This window comes from Micropterus dolomieu, linkage group LG05 (assembly GCF_021292245.1).
Source record: "Micropterus dolomieu isolate WLL.071019.BEF.003 ecotype Adirondacks linkage group LG05, ASM2129224v1, whole genome shotgun sequence".
Lineage (NCBI taxonomy): Eukaryota > Metazoa > Chordata > Actinopteri > Centrarchiformes > Centrarchidae > Micropterus > Micropterus dolomieu.
In genome coordinates, this window is record NC_060154.1 from 20,681,596 (window position 1) to 20,698,840 (window position 17,245).

Sequence of the window (17,245 nt, forward strand, 5' to 3'; positions counted from 1 at the left end):
TAAGGACAAATCTGAAAGACACGTTCATACAAACGTCAGCTGAGTGAGTGCTGCAATAAAAACATGAAATGAAATAGCCCAGGTTGGTAACTATGTATGAATTTCGACTTTCATGTGAAGTTATTCACATTTATTTGTAGCAGGTGTGACAGCTCCTGACTCCCCTGCCTGTCGCTTCCGTGCTTTGATTTAATTGGTTAAAAGTTGATAAGACAATCCCACTCTCCGCCTGCTGCCTTTCCGCCCAAACTGAGTTGTGGCTCAACAGTCGGGTAGAAAAACGGCCTTGTTGTGGGCTGGACCGGTTCATTGACCAACATTACACTGCGGGTCACAGCGGAACAGAGGAACAACAGCTGCCAGTGAGGTCAGTGGCTCTGTTTTGTTTTTTAAATCAGTACTCAAACTTCTCAAAGAAGACGTGTTGCTAAGCTAACTTCGCTAACGTTAATGAGCTAACCTAACCCAGCGTTTAGCGTCAATTAATTACTTCCTTTTGAGGGCTGAGGAAACATGCTTGTTAAAGTCGAGGAGCTATGACGTTATGATTAGTTGTGAGAAACCTTGTAAAAAACAAAAAAGGGTTGTTGTTTGCTTAAGTAAGATGGCGAATTAGTCATAGCTCCATATCAGGGGTGAAGTTCATTAACTACTAACTGGAAGAAATGACAGCTGCTGCGTAATATACAGCATGCCCTGTGAAGACGACACCGTGTTGCGCTTGAAAAACGGCTGAAAGGTGTTCCTGTACGCTGATCACTGATGGAAATCATCCTCTCAACTGGATTGACACCGTTTTTAAGAAGACCGCGGTTCGAAACTGGGCATAATTCCAATGAATGCCAAATCAGTGCATTGTCGTTTATGGTGTCTTTTCTTAATGTAACATGCCAAGAAAATGACCCCATAAAATGACACAACATCCACTTGGGATTTGTCAGTGTGTGGACATGAACTGTGAGCACTTCAACCAATGCTTGATTTATTTTTTTATTTTTTTAATTTCCCCTCTCAAGTTGTTTAATCAGAGGGATTATCCCATATTTCACAAAATGCACATTTTGTGTTACAGATTTTATTTCTTACCCCTTTTAATCACCTGTGACACTCACATTTAAGTTGGTACTCTGCAAAGTTCTCAATATTGGGCTCTGATTAAATGCTTTTCAGCCCCTGCAAATTAATCTCACTGATCCGGGTCTACATTACTTTAGATAAAGCTGAAATATGGCGATGACTTTTAAGAACCTAAGTCTTTCTTTCTTCTCAGTCTGTGAGATCAGGGACAACTGTAGTCTCCTGGATCAAGCACAGCTGTAGGCCTCTTAAACCCGCTGACTAGCTGATCCCTCTTCTGTCCCCTATGGCAAGTGTCTCAATACTTTTCTTCTTTTTTTTCCTCCTGGAGATATACCAGCTTGGCCATTAATATCAAAGGTCACATTGTGTTTCAGCTCCAAAGGGAGCGTAGTAGCTTTCCCTTCTCTAAGAGGGGATGATGAACACTGAAGTTGTAACAAATAGCCTTATAATGCAATAGGAAGAGGCGAGATGGCCTTTTTTATGAGCACTTTGCTGGGATCACTTGTCAGTGAGATGATTATTTCTGAAAGTTTGTGTTGCATAACAGCCTTCGTCATAATGTGTACCGTGTATCTCTGAAAATTATCTCCGGTTAATCTCACACTTGATAGCAGAGAGTATATTGTCAGACTTTGCTTTGTAATAAAGCCGGTGACGATCTCATCAACTGCCTTTCAGAAAAACATGTTGCTCAACCAAGCTGTTGCAACAAAATGCAATTTGCAATCACACAGATCTCAGAGACTGTCTGGAACACCACAGGTCATGAAAACATCAGAGTTTCAGATAGTATTTTATTCACCCTGACATCTAAAAGAATGTGTGAAATGAATAAAACTCAGTTCTACATAAAGGTCATCCATCGTTGGAAGCGCTTGTCTTCAGTGTAGTTTGCTACACTTTGAGGCTCGTCTCTCTATCAGCAGGTGCTCCTGTCAGGTGGAGCTCTAGCCTAATCTACCTGAGCATTTACTGCATGTTGGCAACAGATTACAGCAGGTCGGCTGCACTCTTCATGCTACTGCTGTGTTTCCCTAGCAGTATGATCAGATTTCATGACCTTTATTGACTTGTCTGCCCTATACATAGTTCAAGAATAGCAAATGCCTGTTAACAGTCCACTCTGGTAGAACACAAACTGATGCCGTCCACATGTTGGGAGCACCAGAAAGAAAAGGGAAAGATGCTTTGCTGCAGGCAGCTATCATGCCGACTTGGCTTTCCTCACTCCCATCTCGTTTTGTCGTGTTTTTTTGATTATTTTCATTATCGAATCGATAATGAAAATCTGCCCATTATGCATTTTCCTTATTAATCGTTGGGTCTGTAACAAAAAACACCATATTTTTTTAGAACCTGAGGTAATGTCTTCAAGTCGCTTGTCTTGTCTAACAATCCAAAACCCAAAGATTATCAGTTTACGGTCACATAAGACAGGATAAAGCACAAAGTCATCTCAACAGACGTGGATATTTGATGGTCCACTTTGATGGCAAATTAAATATTTTGGGGGGGCGGGTTTGGATGGTTGAACTAACCAAACAATTTGAAGAATTGGCAAATTGTCACTATTTCATGACATTTTATAGTTTACATTTGGTAAAAATTTATTATTAAAAAAATAGATTAATCAATAATGAAACTAATTGTTAGTTGCAGTCTTGCATAACTGATAGAGGATTTTATAAATCGCCCACTCCTAGAAGACATTCACTCACCCATCTTTTGCGCAGTTGAACCTATGCTGATTTGAAAAATGACATGTAATGTCTCCGCCTTACTTCAAGAAGAATAGAAATGGGATATATAATTGGACAATTGTTGAATTACTTATGGTTTCACTCCAATTCTGTGACACATTAACTTATTAGATTTAGTTTTTATCCAAGGCAGTACTTCATTGTATTAATGCAATAGGGTAGTTTTCACTTGACGCAGTATTTCACTTGAGTAATTCTTTTGGCCTAGTTTTCATTTACAGCAATATTTTACATCAGTGGAAGTGCAGTATTGCTCAATATTTCAGTTAAGAATTTTCCCTTGATATAAATGATGTCAAGGCCCATTTTGCCTGTGTGCCTTCATGTGAGCTTGTGAACAATCAATCTCCAGCATTAGTGCCCTGCTGGACCACAGTTCTGACCATTATTCATGACTTTTCTCTTGACTCTAATCTATAATTTCAAATGAAACCGACTGCTGGGTCGTTCTCATAATGTATCATGTCTGTGTATTCCTTTTATGTTATGGCACTCATCACCTTGAAGCAAGCAGTATTGTTACAGTATGCTGTACACATACAGAAGTTGAAGTATTGATCTAAATCAAAGGCCGGGCTTGTTTCACTTTCTTGTAGGAAACTTCTGACATCTTGAACAGTTAATAAACCTTAGGAAATCTTCTTAACCTTCCTATTATGTTGACACTGACTTTAAAACTTGAAAATTATGTGTTTAAATGTATAAGTCTCACACGCTAATCCTATACATCAATCTACCAGACATCGGCCTCATTAATCCCTCTTTTTAGAGAGTATGTTTTGTACACTATTATTTCAGGATGCTATATAACTTTTAAAAATGCCAAGTTAACAATAATAAAAAAAAAAAACCTAACTTCAAAATGCATTATTGTCCAATTTTTAACCTGCAACTTTGACATTGACTAGAGACATGAATTGTTTGCCTGGCTGCACAGATTTCTTTTTTTTTTTTTTTTAAGCGCAGTTTCATCCTCATTGCATCATAGTGTTGACAAATGATTTTAATATGGTTGAGTTGCCTTGCTGCCTGTATTCTTAAACCGACTGACAGGATTGCAAATCCATTTCTAAATTCATAAGATGCTTCTCTGTAAGATGAAGTACATTAGCCACTTAAACAAAGGCCATCACAGAGGAAGATGTATGGCATCATGCATACCAAGCAATGTGAGGTGACACTCTGTTTCTGACACTCTATAATCCATGTCAGAGATTGAATCCAGCAGTCACAATGGCAGACAGCGGGAAGACTAATGAGCCTGGAGCTGCAGCAGCAGAACCATCAAATGGAGACCAGCAGGTGAGGAGCACTGTAACCCAAAATGACACGTCACCTATTACAACACAGAGGCGTACTGTGAACTCATTTGACGCTTAGAATTTTCCCATTTTGATAAGCCACTATCGAATCGATCACTATTCCTGACAGAATACGTCAACTCTGTACTAAAGAGCTTTTCTTACAGACAAAATAATATTTATCACAATGTTTGTCTTTTCGATGACTATAATGGTTGGTTGTGTGTTGTTCTCTTGTCTTTTTGTCCTAGAATGTTGTTTCCCGGGTGAGCAATTTACCTTTGGTCAGTTCAGCTTGCGGGGTGGTTTCCAGCGCGTACAGTAGCACCAAAGACAGTGTGCCCTTGCTGAAGGGAGTGATGGATGCAGCAGAGAGTGGGGTCCGAACCCTGGGCGCAGCTGCCTCCACGGGGTCCAAGCCTCTTTTAGACATTATAGAACCACAACGTAAGTTCTTCTCTCTGTGCAAAATATGATGTAATATGTGCAATGGCAGCACACAAATGTACAACATTGAAATGTACTATGAAAGAATATTGCAAGCTCGTTGCACATTAAAGGTGTGAAACGGACGTCACGTCCACTTACTTCTGAGCCAGAATACGACGACAATAAAAATAGGTTTCTTTTTCTAAGAACAGAATTTCCTGATCGTTTACTGGACGTGTAATTTTTAAAACCTTTTTGATTCTTACTGTAAGCATGTGGAAATTGCTGTTTTTGTTATTTGGTATTACTTCCCATTGATGGTGTTAGCTGAAGTGACATTTAATCTTATTCCTCTTAAATAATTAGTGAGTTTCTGTTGTGTACTTGTTTCAGTTGCTACAGTAAATGAGTATGCCTTGAAAGGGCTGAATAAGATGGAGGAGAAGCTGCCTATTCTTCACCAACCAGCAGATAAGGTCAGACAAAGCCATGCTGCTGTAATGCAGGCAAAATGCATTTCAGACCCTCTTTTTACTTTTTGATTTTTCATCTTCCCTGGGCATTTAGCATTATTACCTATAACCTTTTTCGTACTAGGTCTTCAACAGAGTAACAGCCCTTGTTATAAAATGTGTGATAACTTATCACATTCATGTATCAGAACACATAAAACATGGCTCTGGTCATTAACTAGTTTTATAAATTAGTCCAAGTTTTATTACATGCCAGGTAACCATAGCAACAACGTTTATACTTCACCATATGTGAACAGTTGCTGTTACCCCTCGGTAAAAATAATCAAGCCATGGGTTAAACTGACTACAAACAAACATTACTGATGCAACCTGCATTACCCTGATAAGTTCTTCTTGTAGGCCACATTGTCTTAAATGTCATATCTCTGTTGATAAGGGCTATGTAGAAAATGCATAATGGCACTACCACAACACTCCGATCACGGCACATAATCTGCTCTTTCTTCCTCAGGTGGTGTCGGACACAGTAGGTATGGTGTACCAGTCGGTGGCAGGGGCCAAAGATGCTGTGATGGGGGCTGTGATGGGCGGAGTCGAGCTGACCCGGGCAGCAGTCAGCGGAGGTATCATCACCGCCATGAACACCAGAATGGGCCAGATGGTCAGCAGTGGGATGGGCCTGGCCCTGAGCCGATCCGAGGACTGGGTTGACCAGAACCTACCCCTCACTGAGAGAGAGCTGGGTTAGTAGCTATCCTAAATGAAGAAAGCATGATCAGTCCATTAAAAAAAACCTGGGAGGTGATAAACCCGCATGGCTGCTGAGGTGTAGGCAGGTGGGTTTTGATCGTTGGATCATGTGAGGCTGAAACAAGGCTGCATTTGGAATTAATTATAGACAGGTAGCCAGCTTGTCATGTTTTTATCACAGATGAATGTAAATAAGTAGAGCAGCTTTTCTCCCACTTATCCTGTAAATAAGTAAGATAAGATAACACCAAATCTAGACTTCAAAACCTGGTCAGTAATGTTTTTGACCGTTTAAGGTTGAGATATTATGTTTTATGACGGAGTGCAAAAAAGTAACCATTCCATGTTTCTGTCATTGTAATAGAAAACATAATTTTTGTTCTCTTTACTTTACATTGTGATACTATCAAGTGAAATGAAAAGAGAAATTGGGGGGGGGGGGGGTGCTTAGTTCCACAAAGGCATAAAAAGTAAATTGTTGTATCCCATCTAGCTTCAGTTGAGCATTAATAATGCTACAGTTTTGTTTTAAAGAACACATTTTAAATTTTAAGCACAATGATTAGCCTTGTATCCCTTACATCACTCTAAGCTTAATTTCATCATTATAAACTGTAGCTGGCATAACTGCCATTTACTGAAACCTAATTTATTCCATAATTAATGTGTGAATGATTGCAGTTGCACTATTTGCCATTTACTATGTCCGTAGCTGACACAGTGTGCTTGCTTCACTGATCTATAGATCAAACAGCAAATTCGATGAGACTGTCCAAATGAATTATCATTATAAAGGCAAGACGGGGAGATGTTGGAAGATGAGGTTGGTCACGATAAGTGTCCAGTTTTACCACAGTGACGAGATCTGAACACATGAATGGTTGATGCTATTCATGGAGAGGGAGGCAGGACATTCCAATGAACTTCCTTCTGTGAACTTGGCCCATAAAACACCTACAATTTCCAGCACTCACAGCTTTGACACCTGCTACTGTGATGTCATGTTATCATGACAACCTGCCATACTCTATTATAGCAGTAGTACCCAAGAGGCCATCCTCTTGATTATGGATATAAAAAAGATGCAACTGTATTCAGGGGCAGCAGCAAAGTACCTATAATGGCATTACTCTGGGGGATTTTTGATTTGTTCAGTGGTTACTGCAGCAAAGGCCTACCCGACTCACCAAAGTGGCTGTTAACTGAGGCATAGGGAGATAGTGTTACTCTGCATATTCCTTAGCTTCCACAGACTGATGACTGAAGAGAGTGGGGTAGCTCTCGAGTCTTTTTGTCTTTCTGTTTTAACCCTGTCAGAGTCAAGTATCGTGTGTGTGTGTGTGTGTGTGTGTGTTTAAAAAAAAAAATAGGAGATTAACATTATCCTTTCTTAGCTGAGATGGCTGAACCTGCCACCGGTGTGTTGACTACCCTGTCTGCCAGCCCCAGCTACTTTGTCCGCTTGGGGAAACTCTCTGCCAAAGTACAGGAGCGAGCCCTACAGCAGTCCCTGGTCCGTGCTCGACATGCCAGGGATGCCACCTATACTGCAGTGACTCAAATTACCAGTACTCTGGACCTGCTAGAGAGTGCCCGCACCAGTCTGGGCACCACTAGTACCCAGATAGGAGGAGCCTCAGAGCAGCTGCTGCAGCGCTGGACAGAGTGGAAGCAGGCTGGAGCTGGACAGACGGAGTCAGAACCAGATGGGACCAGTGATGAGGCTGAGGTCAGGACTGAAGCATTTGGGAATTGACTTAATGGTTTTTAACAGCATTTGTTGTGTACTGTACATATGCAGCATTGAACAAGTGAAAAATCTCAGAGCACAAAAGGGATAAAAACAAACGAGCTGGAAATGTAGCAATAAACTGGACTTTCATTTTCACTGGATTTTATAGGCTGATGTATTGTAAATGACATTGTCATCAGGATTGGTAGGTAGGTTTATTGTTACAATATAACAAGTTATATGGTGTTTTTTTTGAGTTTTGTAACTCCCTTCTGCTACATAGCAGACAAGCATAGCATACATTAATACAGAATCAACTATAAAAAATGGTAAATAGAAATAATCAATGGAGCAGTGCTGAAGATGAATTAGAGTTTAAGAGTCTGATAGCTGGGGGGGGGGCTGTGTGGCAGTGTGGTGTGGCCGCAGAAACTTCTATATCTCTTCCCAGGAGGCAGCAGGGTGAACAGTCTGTGGCTGGGTGGGTACTGTCCTTTAGTATCTTTTGGGCTCTGCGTAGACACCTCACTGCTCGGGAGATGGGTATTAATGATCTTCTGAGCTGTTTTACCCGCTGCAGGGCACCACAAGTACCCAGATAGGAGGAGCCTCAGAGCAGCTGCTGCAGCCTGGGCTGTGCACATCCAGTTTGTGATGATTCCAGTCAGGATGCTTTCTATTGCTCCACTGTAAAAGCTGACAAGAACTTGGCACAGGAATTTGGCCTTCTTAAACTTCTTTAAGAAATAGTCATTGGGGGATTGGGATGGAGACACTACCTAGGACTAAATAAGGGAAGAGAGTTTGGAGGAATTTGTTACAGCTATATTAACTGTCATTTAATATGCTAATGTTATCTATCTTTAATTTGTATTCACAGCAGCTGGAATGGCGGGTCCTTTCCATGGTGCGTGGTCTTAGTGACCAGCTGAGGTCAGCGTGCGCCAATGTGGTGTCAAGTGCTCAGGGTCTGCCAGGTGCAGTCCAGGACCAGCTGACCAGTGCAAGGCGATCTGCTGAAGAACTGCACTCCTCTCTGGGGAACACCAGCACCATCACACCCCTCCTTGTGGAGCGGAGCCGTCACCAGCTGACCCAAGTACTAATTGCACCATGTTGTCTTTATGCAGTGTTCTGTTTTGCTACATCAGTGCTTGAAGTTTCATTTTCTGCTTCAATACTATCACGTAGAAGTTAGTCCTTTCGTTACTTTTTTATTGGTTCTTAAATTATACCTGCAGACTCTTATTGAACAGGAATTAAATTGAGATCTCCTGCATACTTAACATTCATACTTAAACATGCATTCTCAGGGGATGTCTGCTCATTCATATGCATTTTTGAAACTAGGTTCATTAAGCTTAGTTGGTGGGGGTGTGGTAAAGTATTTATTTGGAATGGTTATGATTTAGTGATTCTAATGTGGTGTGTGTGTGTGTGTGTGTGTGTGCGCGCGCTTTTCCCCAGGTTCAGCAGTCTATGGATGGTGTCATGGATTATCTACTTAACAACATACCACTGAATTGGCTGGTGGGACCTTTTGCCCCTCAGACCACTGAGAAGTCCGAGGGAGATGTGGCGATGGAGCAGAGTGGACCACACAACTAAACTTGAAGACGTGTGTGTTAATGAGTCAGTGCAGTGACAAGACTAGTGTTTACTGTAGATGGACCTTTTTAAAAAAACATATCTGCTTGCTTTAATGAAAGAGGCCTTAAATTTAGTTTTGTTTTCTTCATGATGCACTAAACTTGTACATATTAACTGATAACGCCACATTTGTGATGTTGAAGTTAAGATGGAAGGCTCTGATCTGTGGCCTTAAGAGAATTCACACATTTGTGCACTTTATTATTTATCCGGGAAAAGAATTATTTTTACATCTGTTGAAGATTACTCTATACACAGCGTGTGCCCATACTGGTGTTTGTAAGACTTTTTGTTTGTGCCTAAAAGGAACTTAAGGCATTCCCATAACTAAACTAAATGTATGTTGTGCTTGCCAAGGCCACTCTAGGGCTCCAGATTTGTGGAGGGACTTGTGTGCGTCTTTAATGACGTGGAGTTCATGGTGTATTCATTAGTTTTTAGATTTGCAATTTTAATGTCAGTATTGTGTGTCTGGACCTTGATGGGTTTATGGAAGCAGCTAATTAACTGTCAATGAGCTGACATGTGACAATAAAATATTGACACACAACGTAAAAAAAAGAAGTGGTTTTTTTTTTGGGGAGTGGTGGATTTGGCGATGCTGGTCCGACGGACTGAAGGCTGTTATGTGAGTTTTTGGGGGGGCGGGTGGACTTTGTTGGGCCGTCGGACTGAAGGCTGGATCGATGCTGAGGATGACGTCATGGTCGTTGTTTCGAATGTCGGGAGGTAGCGCTGGGTAGGAGGCCGCGCGCTCTGCTGGGGACACAACTTGTACAAATCTGAAGCCCAAGGTCGTCGGCAGCCCCCGGTACCTTGTATTTCAGGTACTGTCTTCTTCTTAGACCGCTATACAAGACTCCGGCTGTGTGTAACCGGTTTTAAACCGGCTAGGGCTCTGTCGGGGAGCGCACTGCTTTCGGGCTGGCTGATCATGCTAGCAGCTCAGCTAACGTTAGCCTGCTAACAGTAGCGTTTATTCGATTTAAAACACAGGATTTGTTTACGTTTTGTCGCTAAGGACGCTATACTTTCTTTATTTTCTTAGTTTTCGTCATAATGGAATTATACTATGCGAGTTTTGTCCTTTAAGCACTGGTATCTATTGTCAGACAAAATGTCCAGTGAGGCTGTTTGCTAATGTTAGTGTTTGCTGTGAGCGAGGCGAGCATAGGACGCAAATTGTTTTCTGCTGCGGACGAACTCAAACTGGGGACAGTCAGCTGTAAGTTGTTTAGCTACAGTGTAAGCGACGTAGAGTTAACGTTTCCTGATCCTCCGGTTAATTTGAGGTTTTCGTTTTAAGTTTTCAGGGCTGTTTCGTTAAGACATGTCTTTAGCTTTTGTTCCTTTTTGTTAACTTTGTCCTGGCCAAAACATATTGCTGTGCGGCGGAAGAAAGCAGAAAATAGCTGCGCTAGCTTATGTTTTCGCAGACTGTCTTTCGCAGACAAAACTTGCCTTTTATTGAATTGTTCTCGTTTTTTGTACCTTTGTTTTCATTCCCGGGCACAGCTGTCCACCTAGTTTTTGTGACAGTTGCATAGCTTAATGTTACTACTTTGAATACCTGGATCAATGCCCTGATGTTGTAGAAAGAACATCATTTAGCAACATAATTTAGACTAAATTCTCAGTAAAGTGTAAGGCACTGTTCAGTTCTGATTTAGTGGCAGAGCTGGTGGTGTTGGATTTATTTTTGGTTGATGAAGGTATGAATGAACCTTCAATTACACCTACAATTAGTAGGCCATGACCCTTTAACTCACCAAGTAGAGCTGCAACGATAAATCGATTAGTTGTCAACTACGATAAACTAATCACCAGCTACTTTGATAATCGGTTTGAGTAATTGAGGAAACAATTCTCTGATCCGGCTTCTAAAATGTGAATATTTCTGGTTTCTTCTGGGAAAAGAAACTGAATGTCTATGGGCTGTGGTCCCCCAAAAAAAGACATTTGTGGAGGCCATCTTGGGCTGATCTACATTTTCAGGTTTCTGACATTTCAGAATCAGAAATATATTTTTTTTGATTCCAGAGGGAAAATTCTGTTACAGATACTGGCTTGCACAAGGCATAAAATTAATAGAAATAATAGTAGAAGTTGGTAAGTCAAAATAAAGGTATATTATAAATTGTAAATGTGGATATGTACGGTATTATACAGTATTAACAGAAGTGTAATGATAAATAGCAGTATAGAACGGTATTAAATGTTATTAACAGTAGTGAGGTGATAAATAGGAGTATGGAAAGTTATCAGTATTACCGAAGTGTAATGATAAATAGCAGGAATGAATAAATAGTGTAATAATGAGTGCTGGTAGTGTTGAGGTGGTCCTTAAATACTAATGTAATGGGACTGAGTAACCCAAGGATTGAAACAGAGAATATTTCACAATATGTCAGGTCATTTTATAGACCAAACAGTGAATTGATTAATCAGGAAAAAAATTGACAATGAAACTAATCGTTAGTTGCAGCCCTAACACAAAGTGACTCACATTTTCTTCAACTCTACTCTCATGCTCCAATGCCAGTCTCCAAGCTCTTTTAGCTAAAAAATGAATAACCATGTAAGCATATAGGGACTGCTATTCATTTTGACTAACTTCTACAACCCCATTTTCAGGAATATCCTCTCCCATCCCCCTTACCCCCTCTGTCAGAGCATGGCTCAGGAGACCAATCAGACGCAGGTGCCAATGCTTTGCACTATGGGATGTGGTTTCTATGGTAACCCCCGCACCAACGGCATGTGCTCGGTCTGCTACAAGGAACACCTGCAGAGACAACAGGGAGGGGGGCGATCCAGCCCCCCGGGAGAGAAAGGTAGGAAGATGGGAGAGACGTGACCTATAAAAAGCAGAGAGGGATGCTGGATATGGGTCTGTTGGGGGGGAAAGACAAGAAGTTGGAACAGGGGATCATTCAAAATCTGTACAGGTATGCGGGACACTTGAATTTGCTAAAAGGGGTTGGAGAGCATAGGTAGCAGTGGCTGCCTACGCTGTGGCATAAGAAAGCAAGAGAGTGACATCTCCATTTGTTTCACATTAACTCAAAACACATCTCATGGTAGAAAAAAACAGGCAGTGAATGGCTTATAATAAGACACGTTCAGGGCCAAAACAACAGGTTCTGTGTTGTTCGTGCTATCAGACTATTCTGTCCCCACACAGCTGCTACGTCACCGTCAGGATCACCAGGGTCAGCTGGTGTGACTGTGGAGAGTACAACCTCAGAGCCCAGTACAGAGGTGGCGGGAACCCCACCAGAGGAACAAACGACCAGGTAAGTTGACCGACAGAATTCGCTCAACCCTGTATTCATAGTTTTCACGTGACGTCACATTCCAAGGAAAGCGTTCCCTTGGAGGGCAAAAAAGACGTTATTTTCTGCTGCCTGCCAACCGGGAAGCAAGTGATACACTGTTACTTTGAGATGCTGGATGGTTGTTGTGCTTTCGGATGCACCAATCAAGGAGAAGACAAGCCTCAGCTGTGTTAAGTGAGGGATTCCCCACACGGTAAAAGTAAACATACCGCAGTCAAGCGGCGGCAGGGACCTGGCTGTTTTTAACGGTAGAAATGCGGCAGCGGATGCTGTAATGTTATATGTATTGGATATTCCCAACACTTTTTGCAGTTTGGGTTCATATCTTTCTTTTTCTTAAGTTGAAAGGTGATCCAAATAAAATTGAACTGCTTTTGCGGCGTCTCTACGGGGGAGTCGCGGTGTGAGCCGCTATATTAGTCTGTTGTTTTGCCCTCCAGGTCACCACGCATTTCACGTGACTGAAAACTATGAATTGCTCCAAAGAGTGTTTAATTGGCTAAATAATGAGTACATCAGTTCATTACTAGCCCCAGCACGCTGTCTCGTAATGTTCTCCCATTAGTCCCTTGAATTAAATACCAGCACAACAGCTATTCTCTGCAGAAATCAAAGATGGTAAGCTATTATATGTATAAATACATCTTCCTATTCAACATACCTGCTGGGATTTTGTCCTTTGGCCACTCAAACATTTTTAACTTCACCTGATGAGTTTTCTGGTAAGAGTGATTTGCCAGTCAGGACAACATTTTCAGCCATTTTTAAGGAGTTCATACTCAACAGTGTGCTACAGTATACACAATTCCAACCCCATGTTACGGACATATTTGCATATTTGCACACTAGAAAACTGTCAAGCCAAGCACAACCCAAGGTCATAACTGACTGTGGTACTTTATATACTGTACTGTATTTTATAGCACAACTCAAATAAAATTACAGATTGCTCTGGGTTTGAATAATGTTGGAAACATTTGGGATAATGGACATGCACAACAAATGTTTAGGCATTTTAATTTGGAAATGTCACTTTAAGTACAGGCACTTTTTTCCTAATGGTTAACAAAGGCAGAATTAACTATCATATTGCTCTCTTGTTTAGAGGTGACAATGAAAAAAAGAAGAGCTGAAGAGCAATATTCTGTAGTTTAAAAAGCTTGCTTGAGGGCTTGTTCTTGAAACTGCTGCATAATGTTGAATAATTGTTCCAGGCTTATTTCATTTTTGTGATTAAGCATTTTGTAAGGGTTCTTGGATGGTTTGTTTTAGACATGGCAATAAATAATTCTCTTTGAATTGTATGATGTATTACTTGATGGGTGAGAAAAGTATTTAAAGATGACAATGTCTTGAAGTTCTATGAGGCTGCTTTAATTGTTAAAAAGATTTTTGTGTTATATGTGCTGGTTCTGCTGGGTTTTACTCTTTTATAGATGTAACTGTCATTTGACATCAAACAAAAAGGGGAAGTGGACCAGGATAAATCTTAAAGAAAGAAAATCAGATAGAAGGCTGGATGATTTAATGTTTGAGCAGCAGTTGTTCTGTAGTATAATATAACACCAAAGCCTACATTTCCTGGAAAACATAGATTACACACATTATAATGAGCCCAGCTTTCAGAGAAGTTGTTCCAGTTATGGGTTAATTCTTCCCAGAATGTGCAGAGAAGTCCAAACAGTCATTTGTTCCCAGTGTGATGAAATTGTGGAGTTATCAGAAGGGATTTGCTCCTGATCTGTCTGCATGTTGTAATCATGGCTAATTGTGCTGTGTACTGTATGTGTTTGCTGTCCCGTTTTCTGTAGTAGGTTGTGTTTTGTCACGTTGATTGTGATAGATCCTCAAGGGTATTTGACAGAGTGGCTCACAGGGAGTGTGCTGAAACATATCCAAGAAATTAGTAGTCAGTCACCAAACAAAACGATCCAGCCAAATAAAACAAGAAAAGAATCAACTTTTTGTGTTATTTCTGGCTTTTTGTGGTTGGAAAAACTTACTCTTATTGTTTGGATTGTGTTTACTCCGTTTTCACATAGATACTTTGTATGTCATTCTGGATGGCAACAAGAACATCTAGGTTGGCTAACTTGCTATCTAACAAAATACACAATAGGGATGTCCCGATCCAACCTGAAAGATAAGAATCAGGGCAGACCAAGGCATTTTTTAAAACTTATTTGGTATTGGCTTGCACAAACTTGAGTCCGATCCTTTGATTGACAGTAGTTGTCACACAAGTGTGGTAAACGGAGAGCACAGTTTGTGGGAGTACTCGGCTAAAATGCCTGCAGTGTGGAAATATTTTAAATTGGAAAACCAAAGCAGTCCCAACAGCCACTTGCAATGTCTGCAAAACGAGCATTTCGCAAGGTGGTTGCAACTGAGCTGGGTTATATATAGGGCTGGGTATCGTTCATAGATTTTCGATATCGATACGATACCTCAACTTCGAAACCATTTCCTGAACGATACTTTTTTTGATACAAATTTTATTCTCAACAAACTGAGAACCATTGGTGTTTGTATAAAGTAACTTAATTATCACATTATTATCATTAACCACTTGGAAACAAACGATGCAGGGGGTGTAATCGATTTTCCCTGTTCTAGCTGTTTTCCGTCCAAAAACAGCGGCCCTTTGTGTCAACACAGACCATCTGGTGGGCCGCCATCTTGGTGAGGTCATCTTAGCTCTAAAGGTGCGTTCCATTTGACATGGGAAGTCGGAATTTCCGAGTTCCTAGTTGGAACTTTCAACTGGAACGCCCCCTGAAGTCGGATTTCCGACTCGGAAAGTCAGGACAACCTCACTACCCCGACGTCGTGATCCAAGATGGCTGTCGTGGTATCAACAGTTAGTGAGAGCTGTAGTTTATGCTGTTTATTAGCACTTCTGTGTACTTGTAACTCATATAAATGTTCGTACACAAAGTGCTGTCCAACAGCTGGCTGTGGACGTGTTGCTACAGTGTTTAGTGTGAGTAAATACCGCACAATGCGTTTTTTTAAATCAACCGGCGTATCAATAGCTAACCTGGCTAGTTGTAAACAAACAGCTCATCAGATTGAAGTAGAGAAGAAGAGTTTTGTTTGGGCGGAGGCGGTCTTTATCGGCCTCTGCTGGCGACCCGTAGGAGCTACACAGACATCCAGCATATGTCTGGATTCGTCTCATCAAGATGCAGCCCTGTAGGAAGTTCTGTTCTCAAGCTGTGGCCTGTAAAGCATTGGAGTGCTTTTGGTCACAGGAATATTGACTGTTTTTATCAATATTACAGTGTTTTGGAAGCTTTATGTTATTTGGAACGTGGTTGTATGGAGAGAAATAATGTTTTGAAGAAAGAAAGAAAGAAAGAAAGAAGAAAACTCCCAATAAAAGTGAACATTTAAACAGTAAATATGGCCAAAACATGGAACTTCACCTGGTATATTTTTCAAAGATTGTGTAATAACTGTTACATTTACAGTTACTGTTGTATTCCAGGTGTATTAGAAGATATTCAGGTGAATTATAATCTACTTTATGATGGTTTTGATGGTTTATTGCATTAAAATATAACTTTTTTTCCAGGCGAGGATGAAAATAGCACTTTTTTTTCTGTATTTCATCTCCATGTAGTCAATAATGGTAAAATAAATATGTTAATGTACAATGGATTTATTTTGGATATGTTATTTTAGGTGTTTTTCCTGGAAATAGGTGCCAGGGTTCATGTGTTAATATTGTTTGCTATTTTAATAATTGTTCCTTTGAAAATTTCTGCTGCTTGTCAAAGCAAGACTTATTTTCAATGTAACATAGGCCTATATTGTGTTTTTGTTATTTTTATTCCGCTTTCTTTAGTTTTTATAATGTAATTTATATTTTTTATTGTTTATTATTATATTTAAATATGAATTTGTGCTCTGGCAACATTGCAACCTAAACATTCATAGCAATAGGCCTGAGAGACAGAGAGAGACAGAGAGAGAGAGAGAGAAATCTCTCATCTCACGGAAACAAGTTTCTGCCATTACATATCAAAGTTTCCTTCTCACTAGAGGAAGAAGTGGCCAGACAACAACTATCACAATAGAAAGTAAACTCAATCGTGCGTGTCTTTATCAGAATCAGAATCCGCTTTATTGCAAGGTATGTGAACAGATACAAGGAATTTGACTCGTACAAAAATACCATAACACAATGATAAAATAATAATAAAATAAAATCAGACAAACTACAGTATAGACAACACTAACATACACACTATGAACAAAACAATATAGACTTATTGACAAATAGTGCAGTGATCAGAGTGCAAAGGATGCAAGAGTAAACTAAACTATTATTCTCATTATGTACATGCTGATGATATACAGCTACACATACATGTACACATGTACACCGTACGATGGAACATAGTGCAAAGGATGCTGGAAAAAATAAATAAGACCTATGACCTTATGACCTGAGGTAGGTGTATTGGTATACAGTATATACAATATGACATAGTATGAACAGCACTGAAATAGAGAATGGTGAATAAATATATATAAATATTGCACAGGAATTGTACCTGACACTGTGAGTCAGAAAGCAGCGGTTCATCGGAGTGGCTTGTGGGAAGAAACTGCTTCTGTGTCTGTTGGTTCTGGCGTACAGTGCTCTGTAGCGCCTACCAGAGGGGAGGAGCTGGAACAGGTTGTGTCCGGGGTGAGATAGATCTGCAGTGATGTTTCC

General features: G+C 40.4%; 2 protein-coding genes across 3 annotated transcripts in view; both read left to right on the forward strand.

Annotated features, from left to right (window-relative positions):
• The first annotated feature begins 209 nt into the window (after window positions 1-209).
• On the forward strand, window positions 210-9,731 carry plin3 (perilipin 3). Its single transcript, XM_046049231.1, has 8 exons — window positions 210-367; window positions 4,056-4,145; window positions 4,396-4,591; window positions 4,967-5,049; window positions 5,561-5,792; window positions 7,194-7,528; window positions 8,412-8,630; window positions 8,999-9,731. The coding sequence occupies exons 2-8, from the start codon at window positions 4,077-4,079 to the stop codon at window positions 9,137-9,139; spliced, it is 1,275 nt and encodes a 424-aa protein (XP_045905187.1). The 5' UTR covers window positions 210-367; window positions 4,056-4,076; the 3' UTR covers window positions 9,140-9,731.
• Window positions 9,732-9,854: 123 nt separating this feature from the next.
• zgc:77486 (uncharacterized protein LOC405808 homolog) overlaps window positions 9,855-17,245 on the forward strand; it is a 17,659-nt gene continuing 10,268 nt past the window's right edge. The window contains exons 1-3 of one of the 2 annotated variants that reach the window (XM_046049232.1): window positions 9,855-10,008; window positions 11,816-12,015; window positions 12,366-12,477. In XM_046049232.1, the coding sequence (XP_045905188.1) occupies window positions 11,856-12,015; window positions 12,366-12,477 (272 nt within the window). In that variant the 5' untranslated portion in view covers window positions 9,855-10,008; window positions 11,816-11,855. Of the gene's footprint in view, window positions 10,009-10,249; window positions 10,407-11,815; window positions 12,016-12,365; window positions 12,478-17,245 lie in introns of those variants that run through there. The other variant, XM_046049233.1, reaches the window with a different exon arrangement.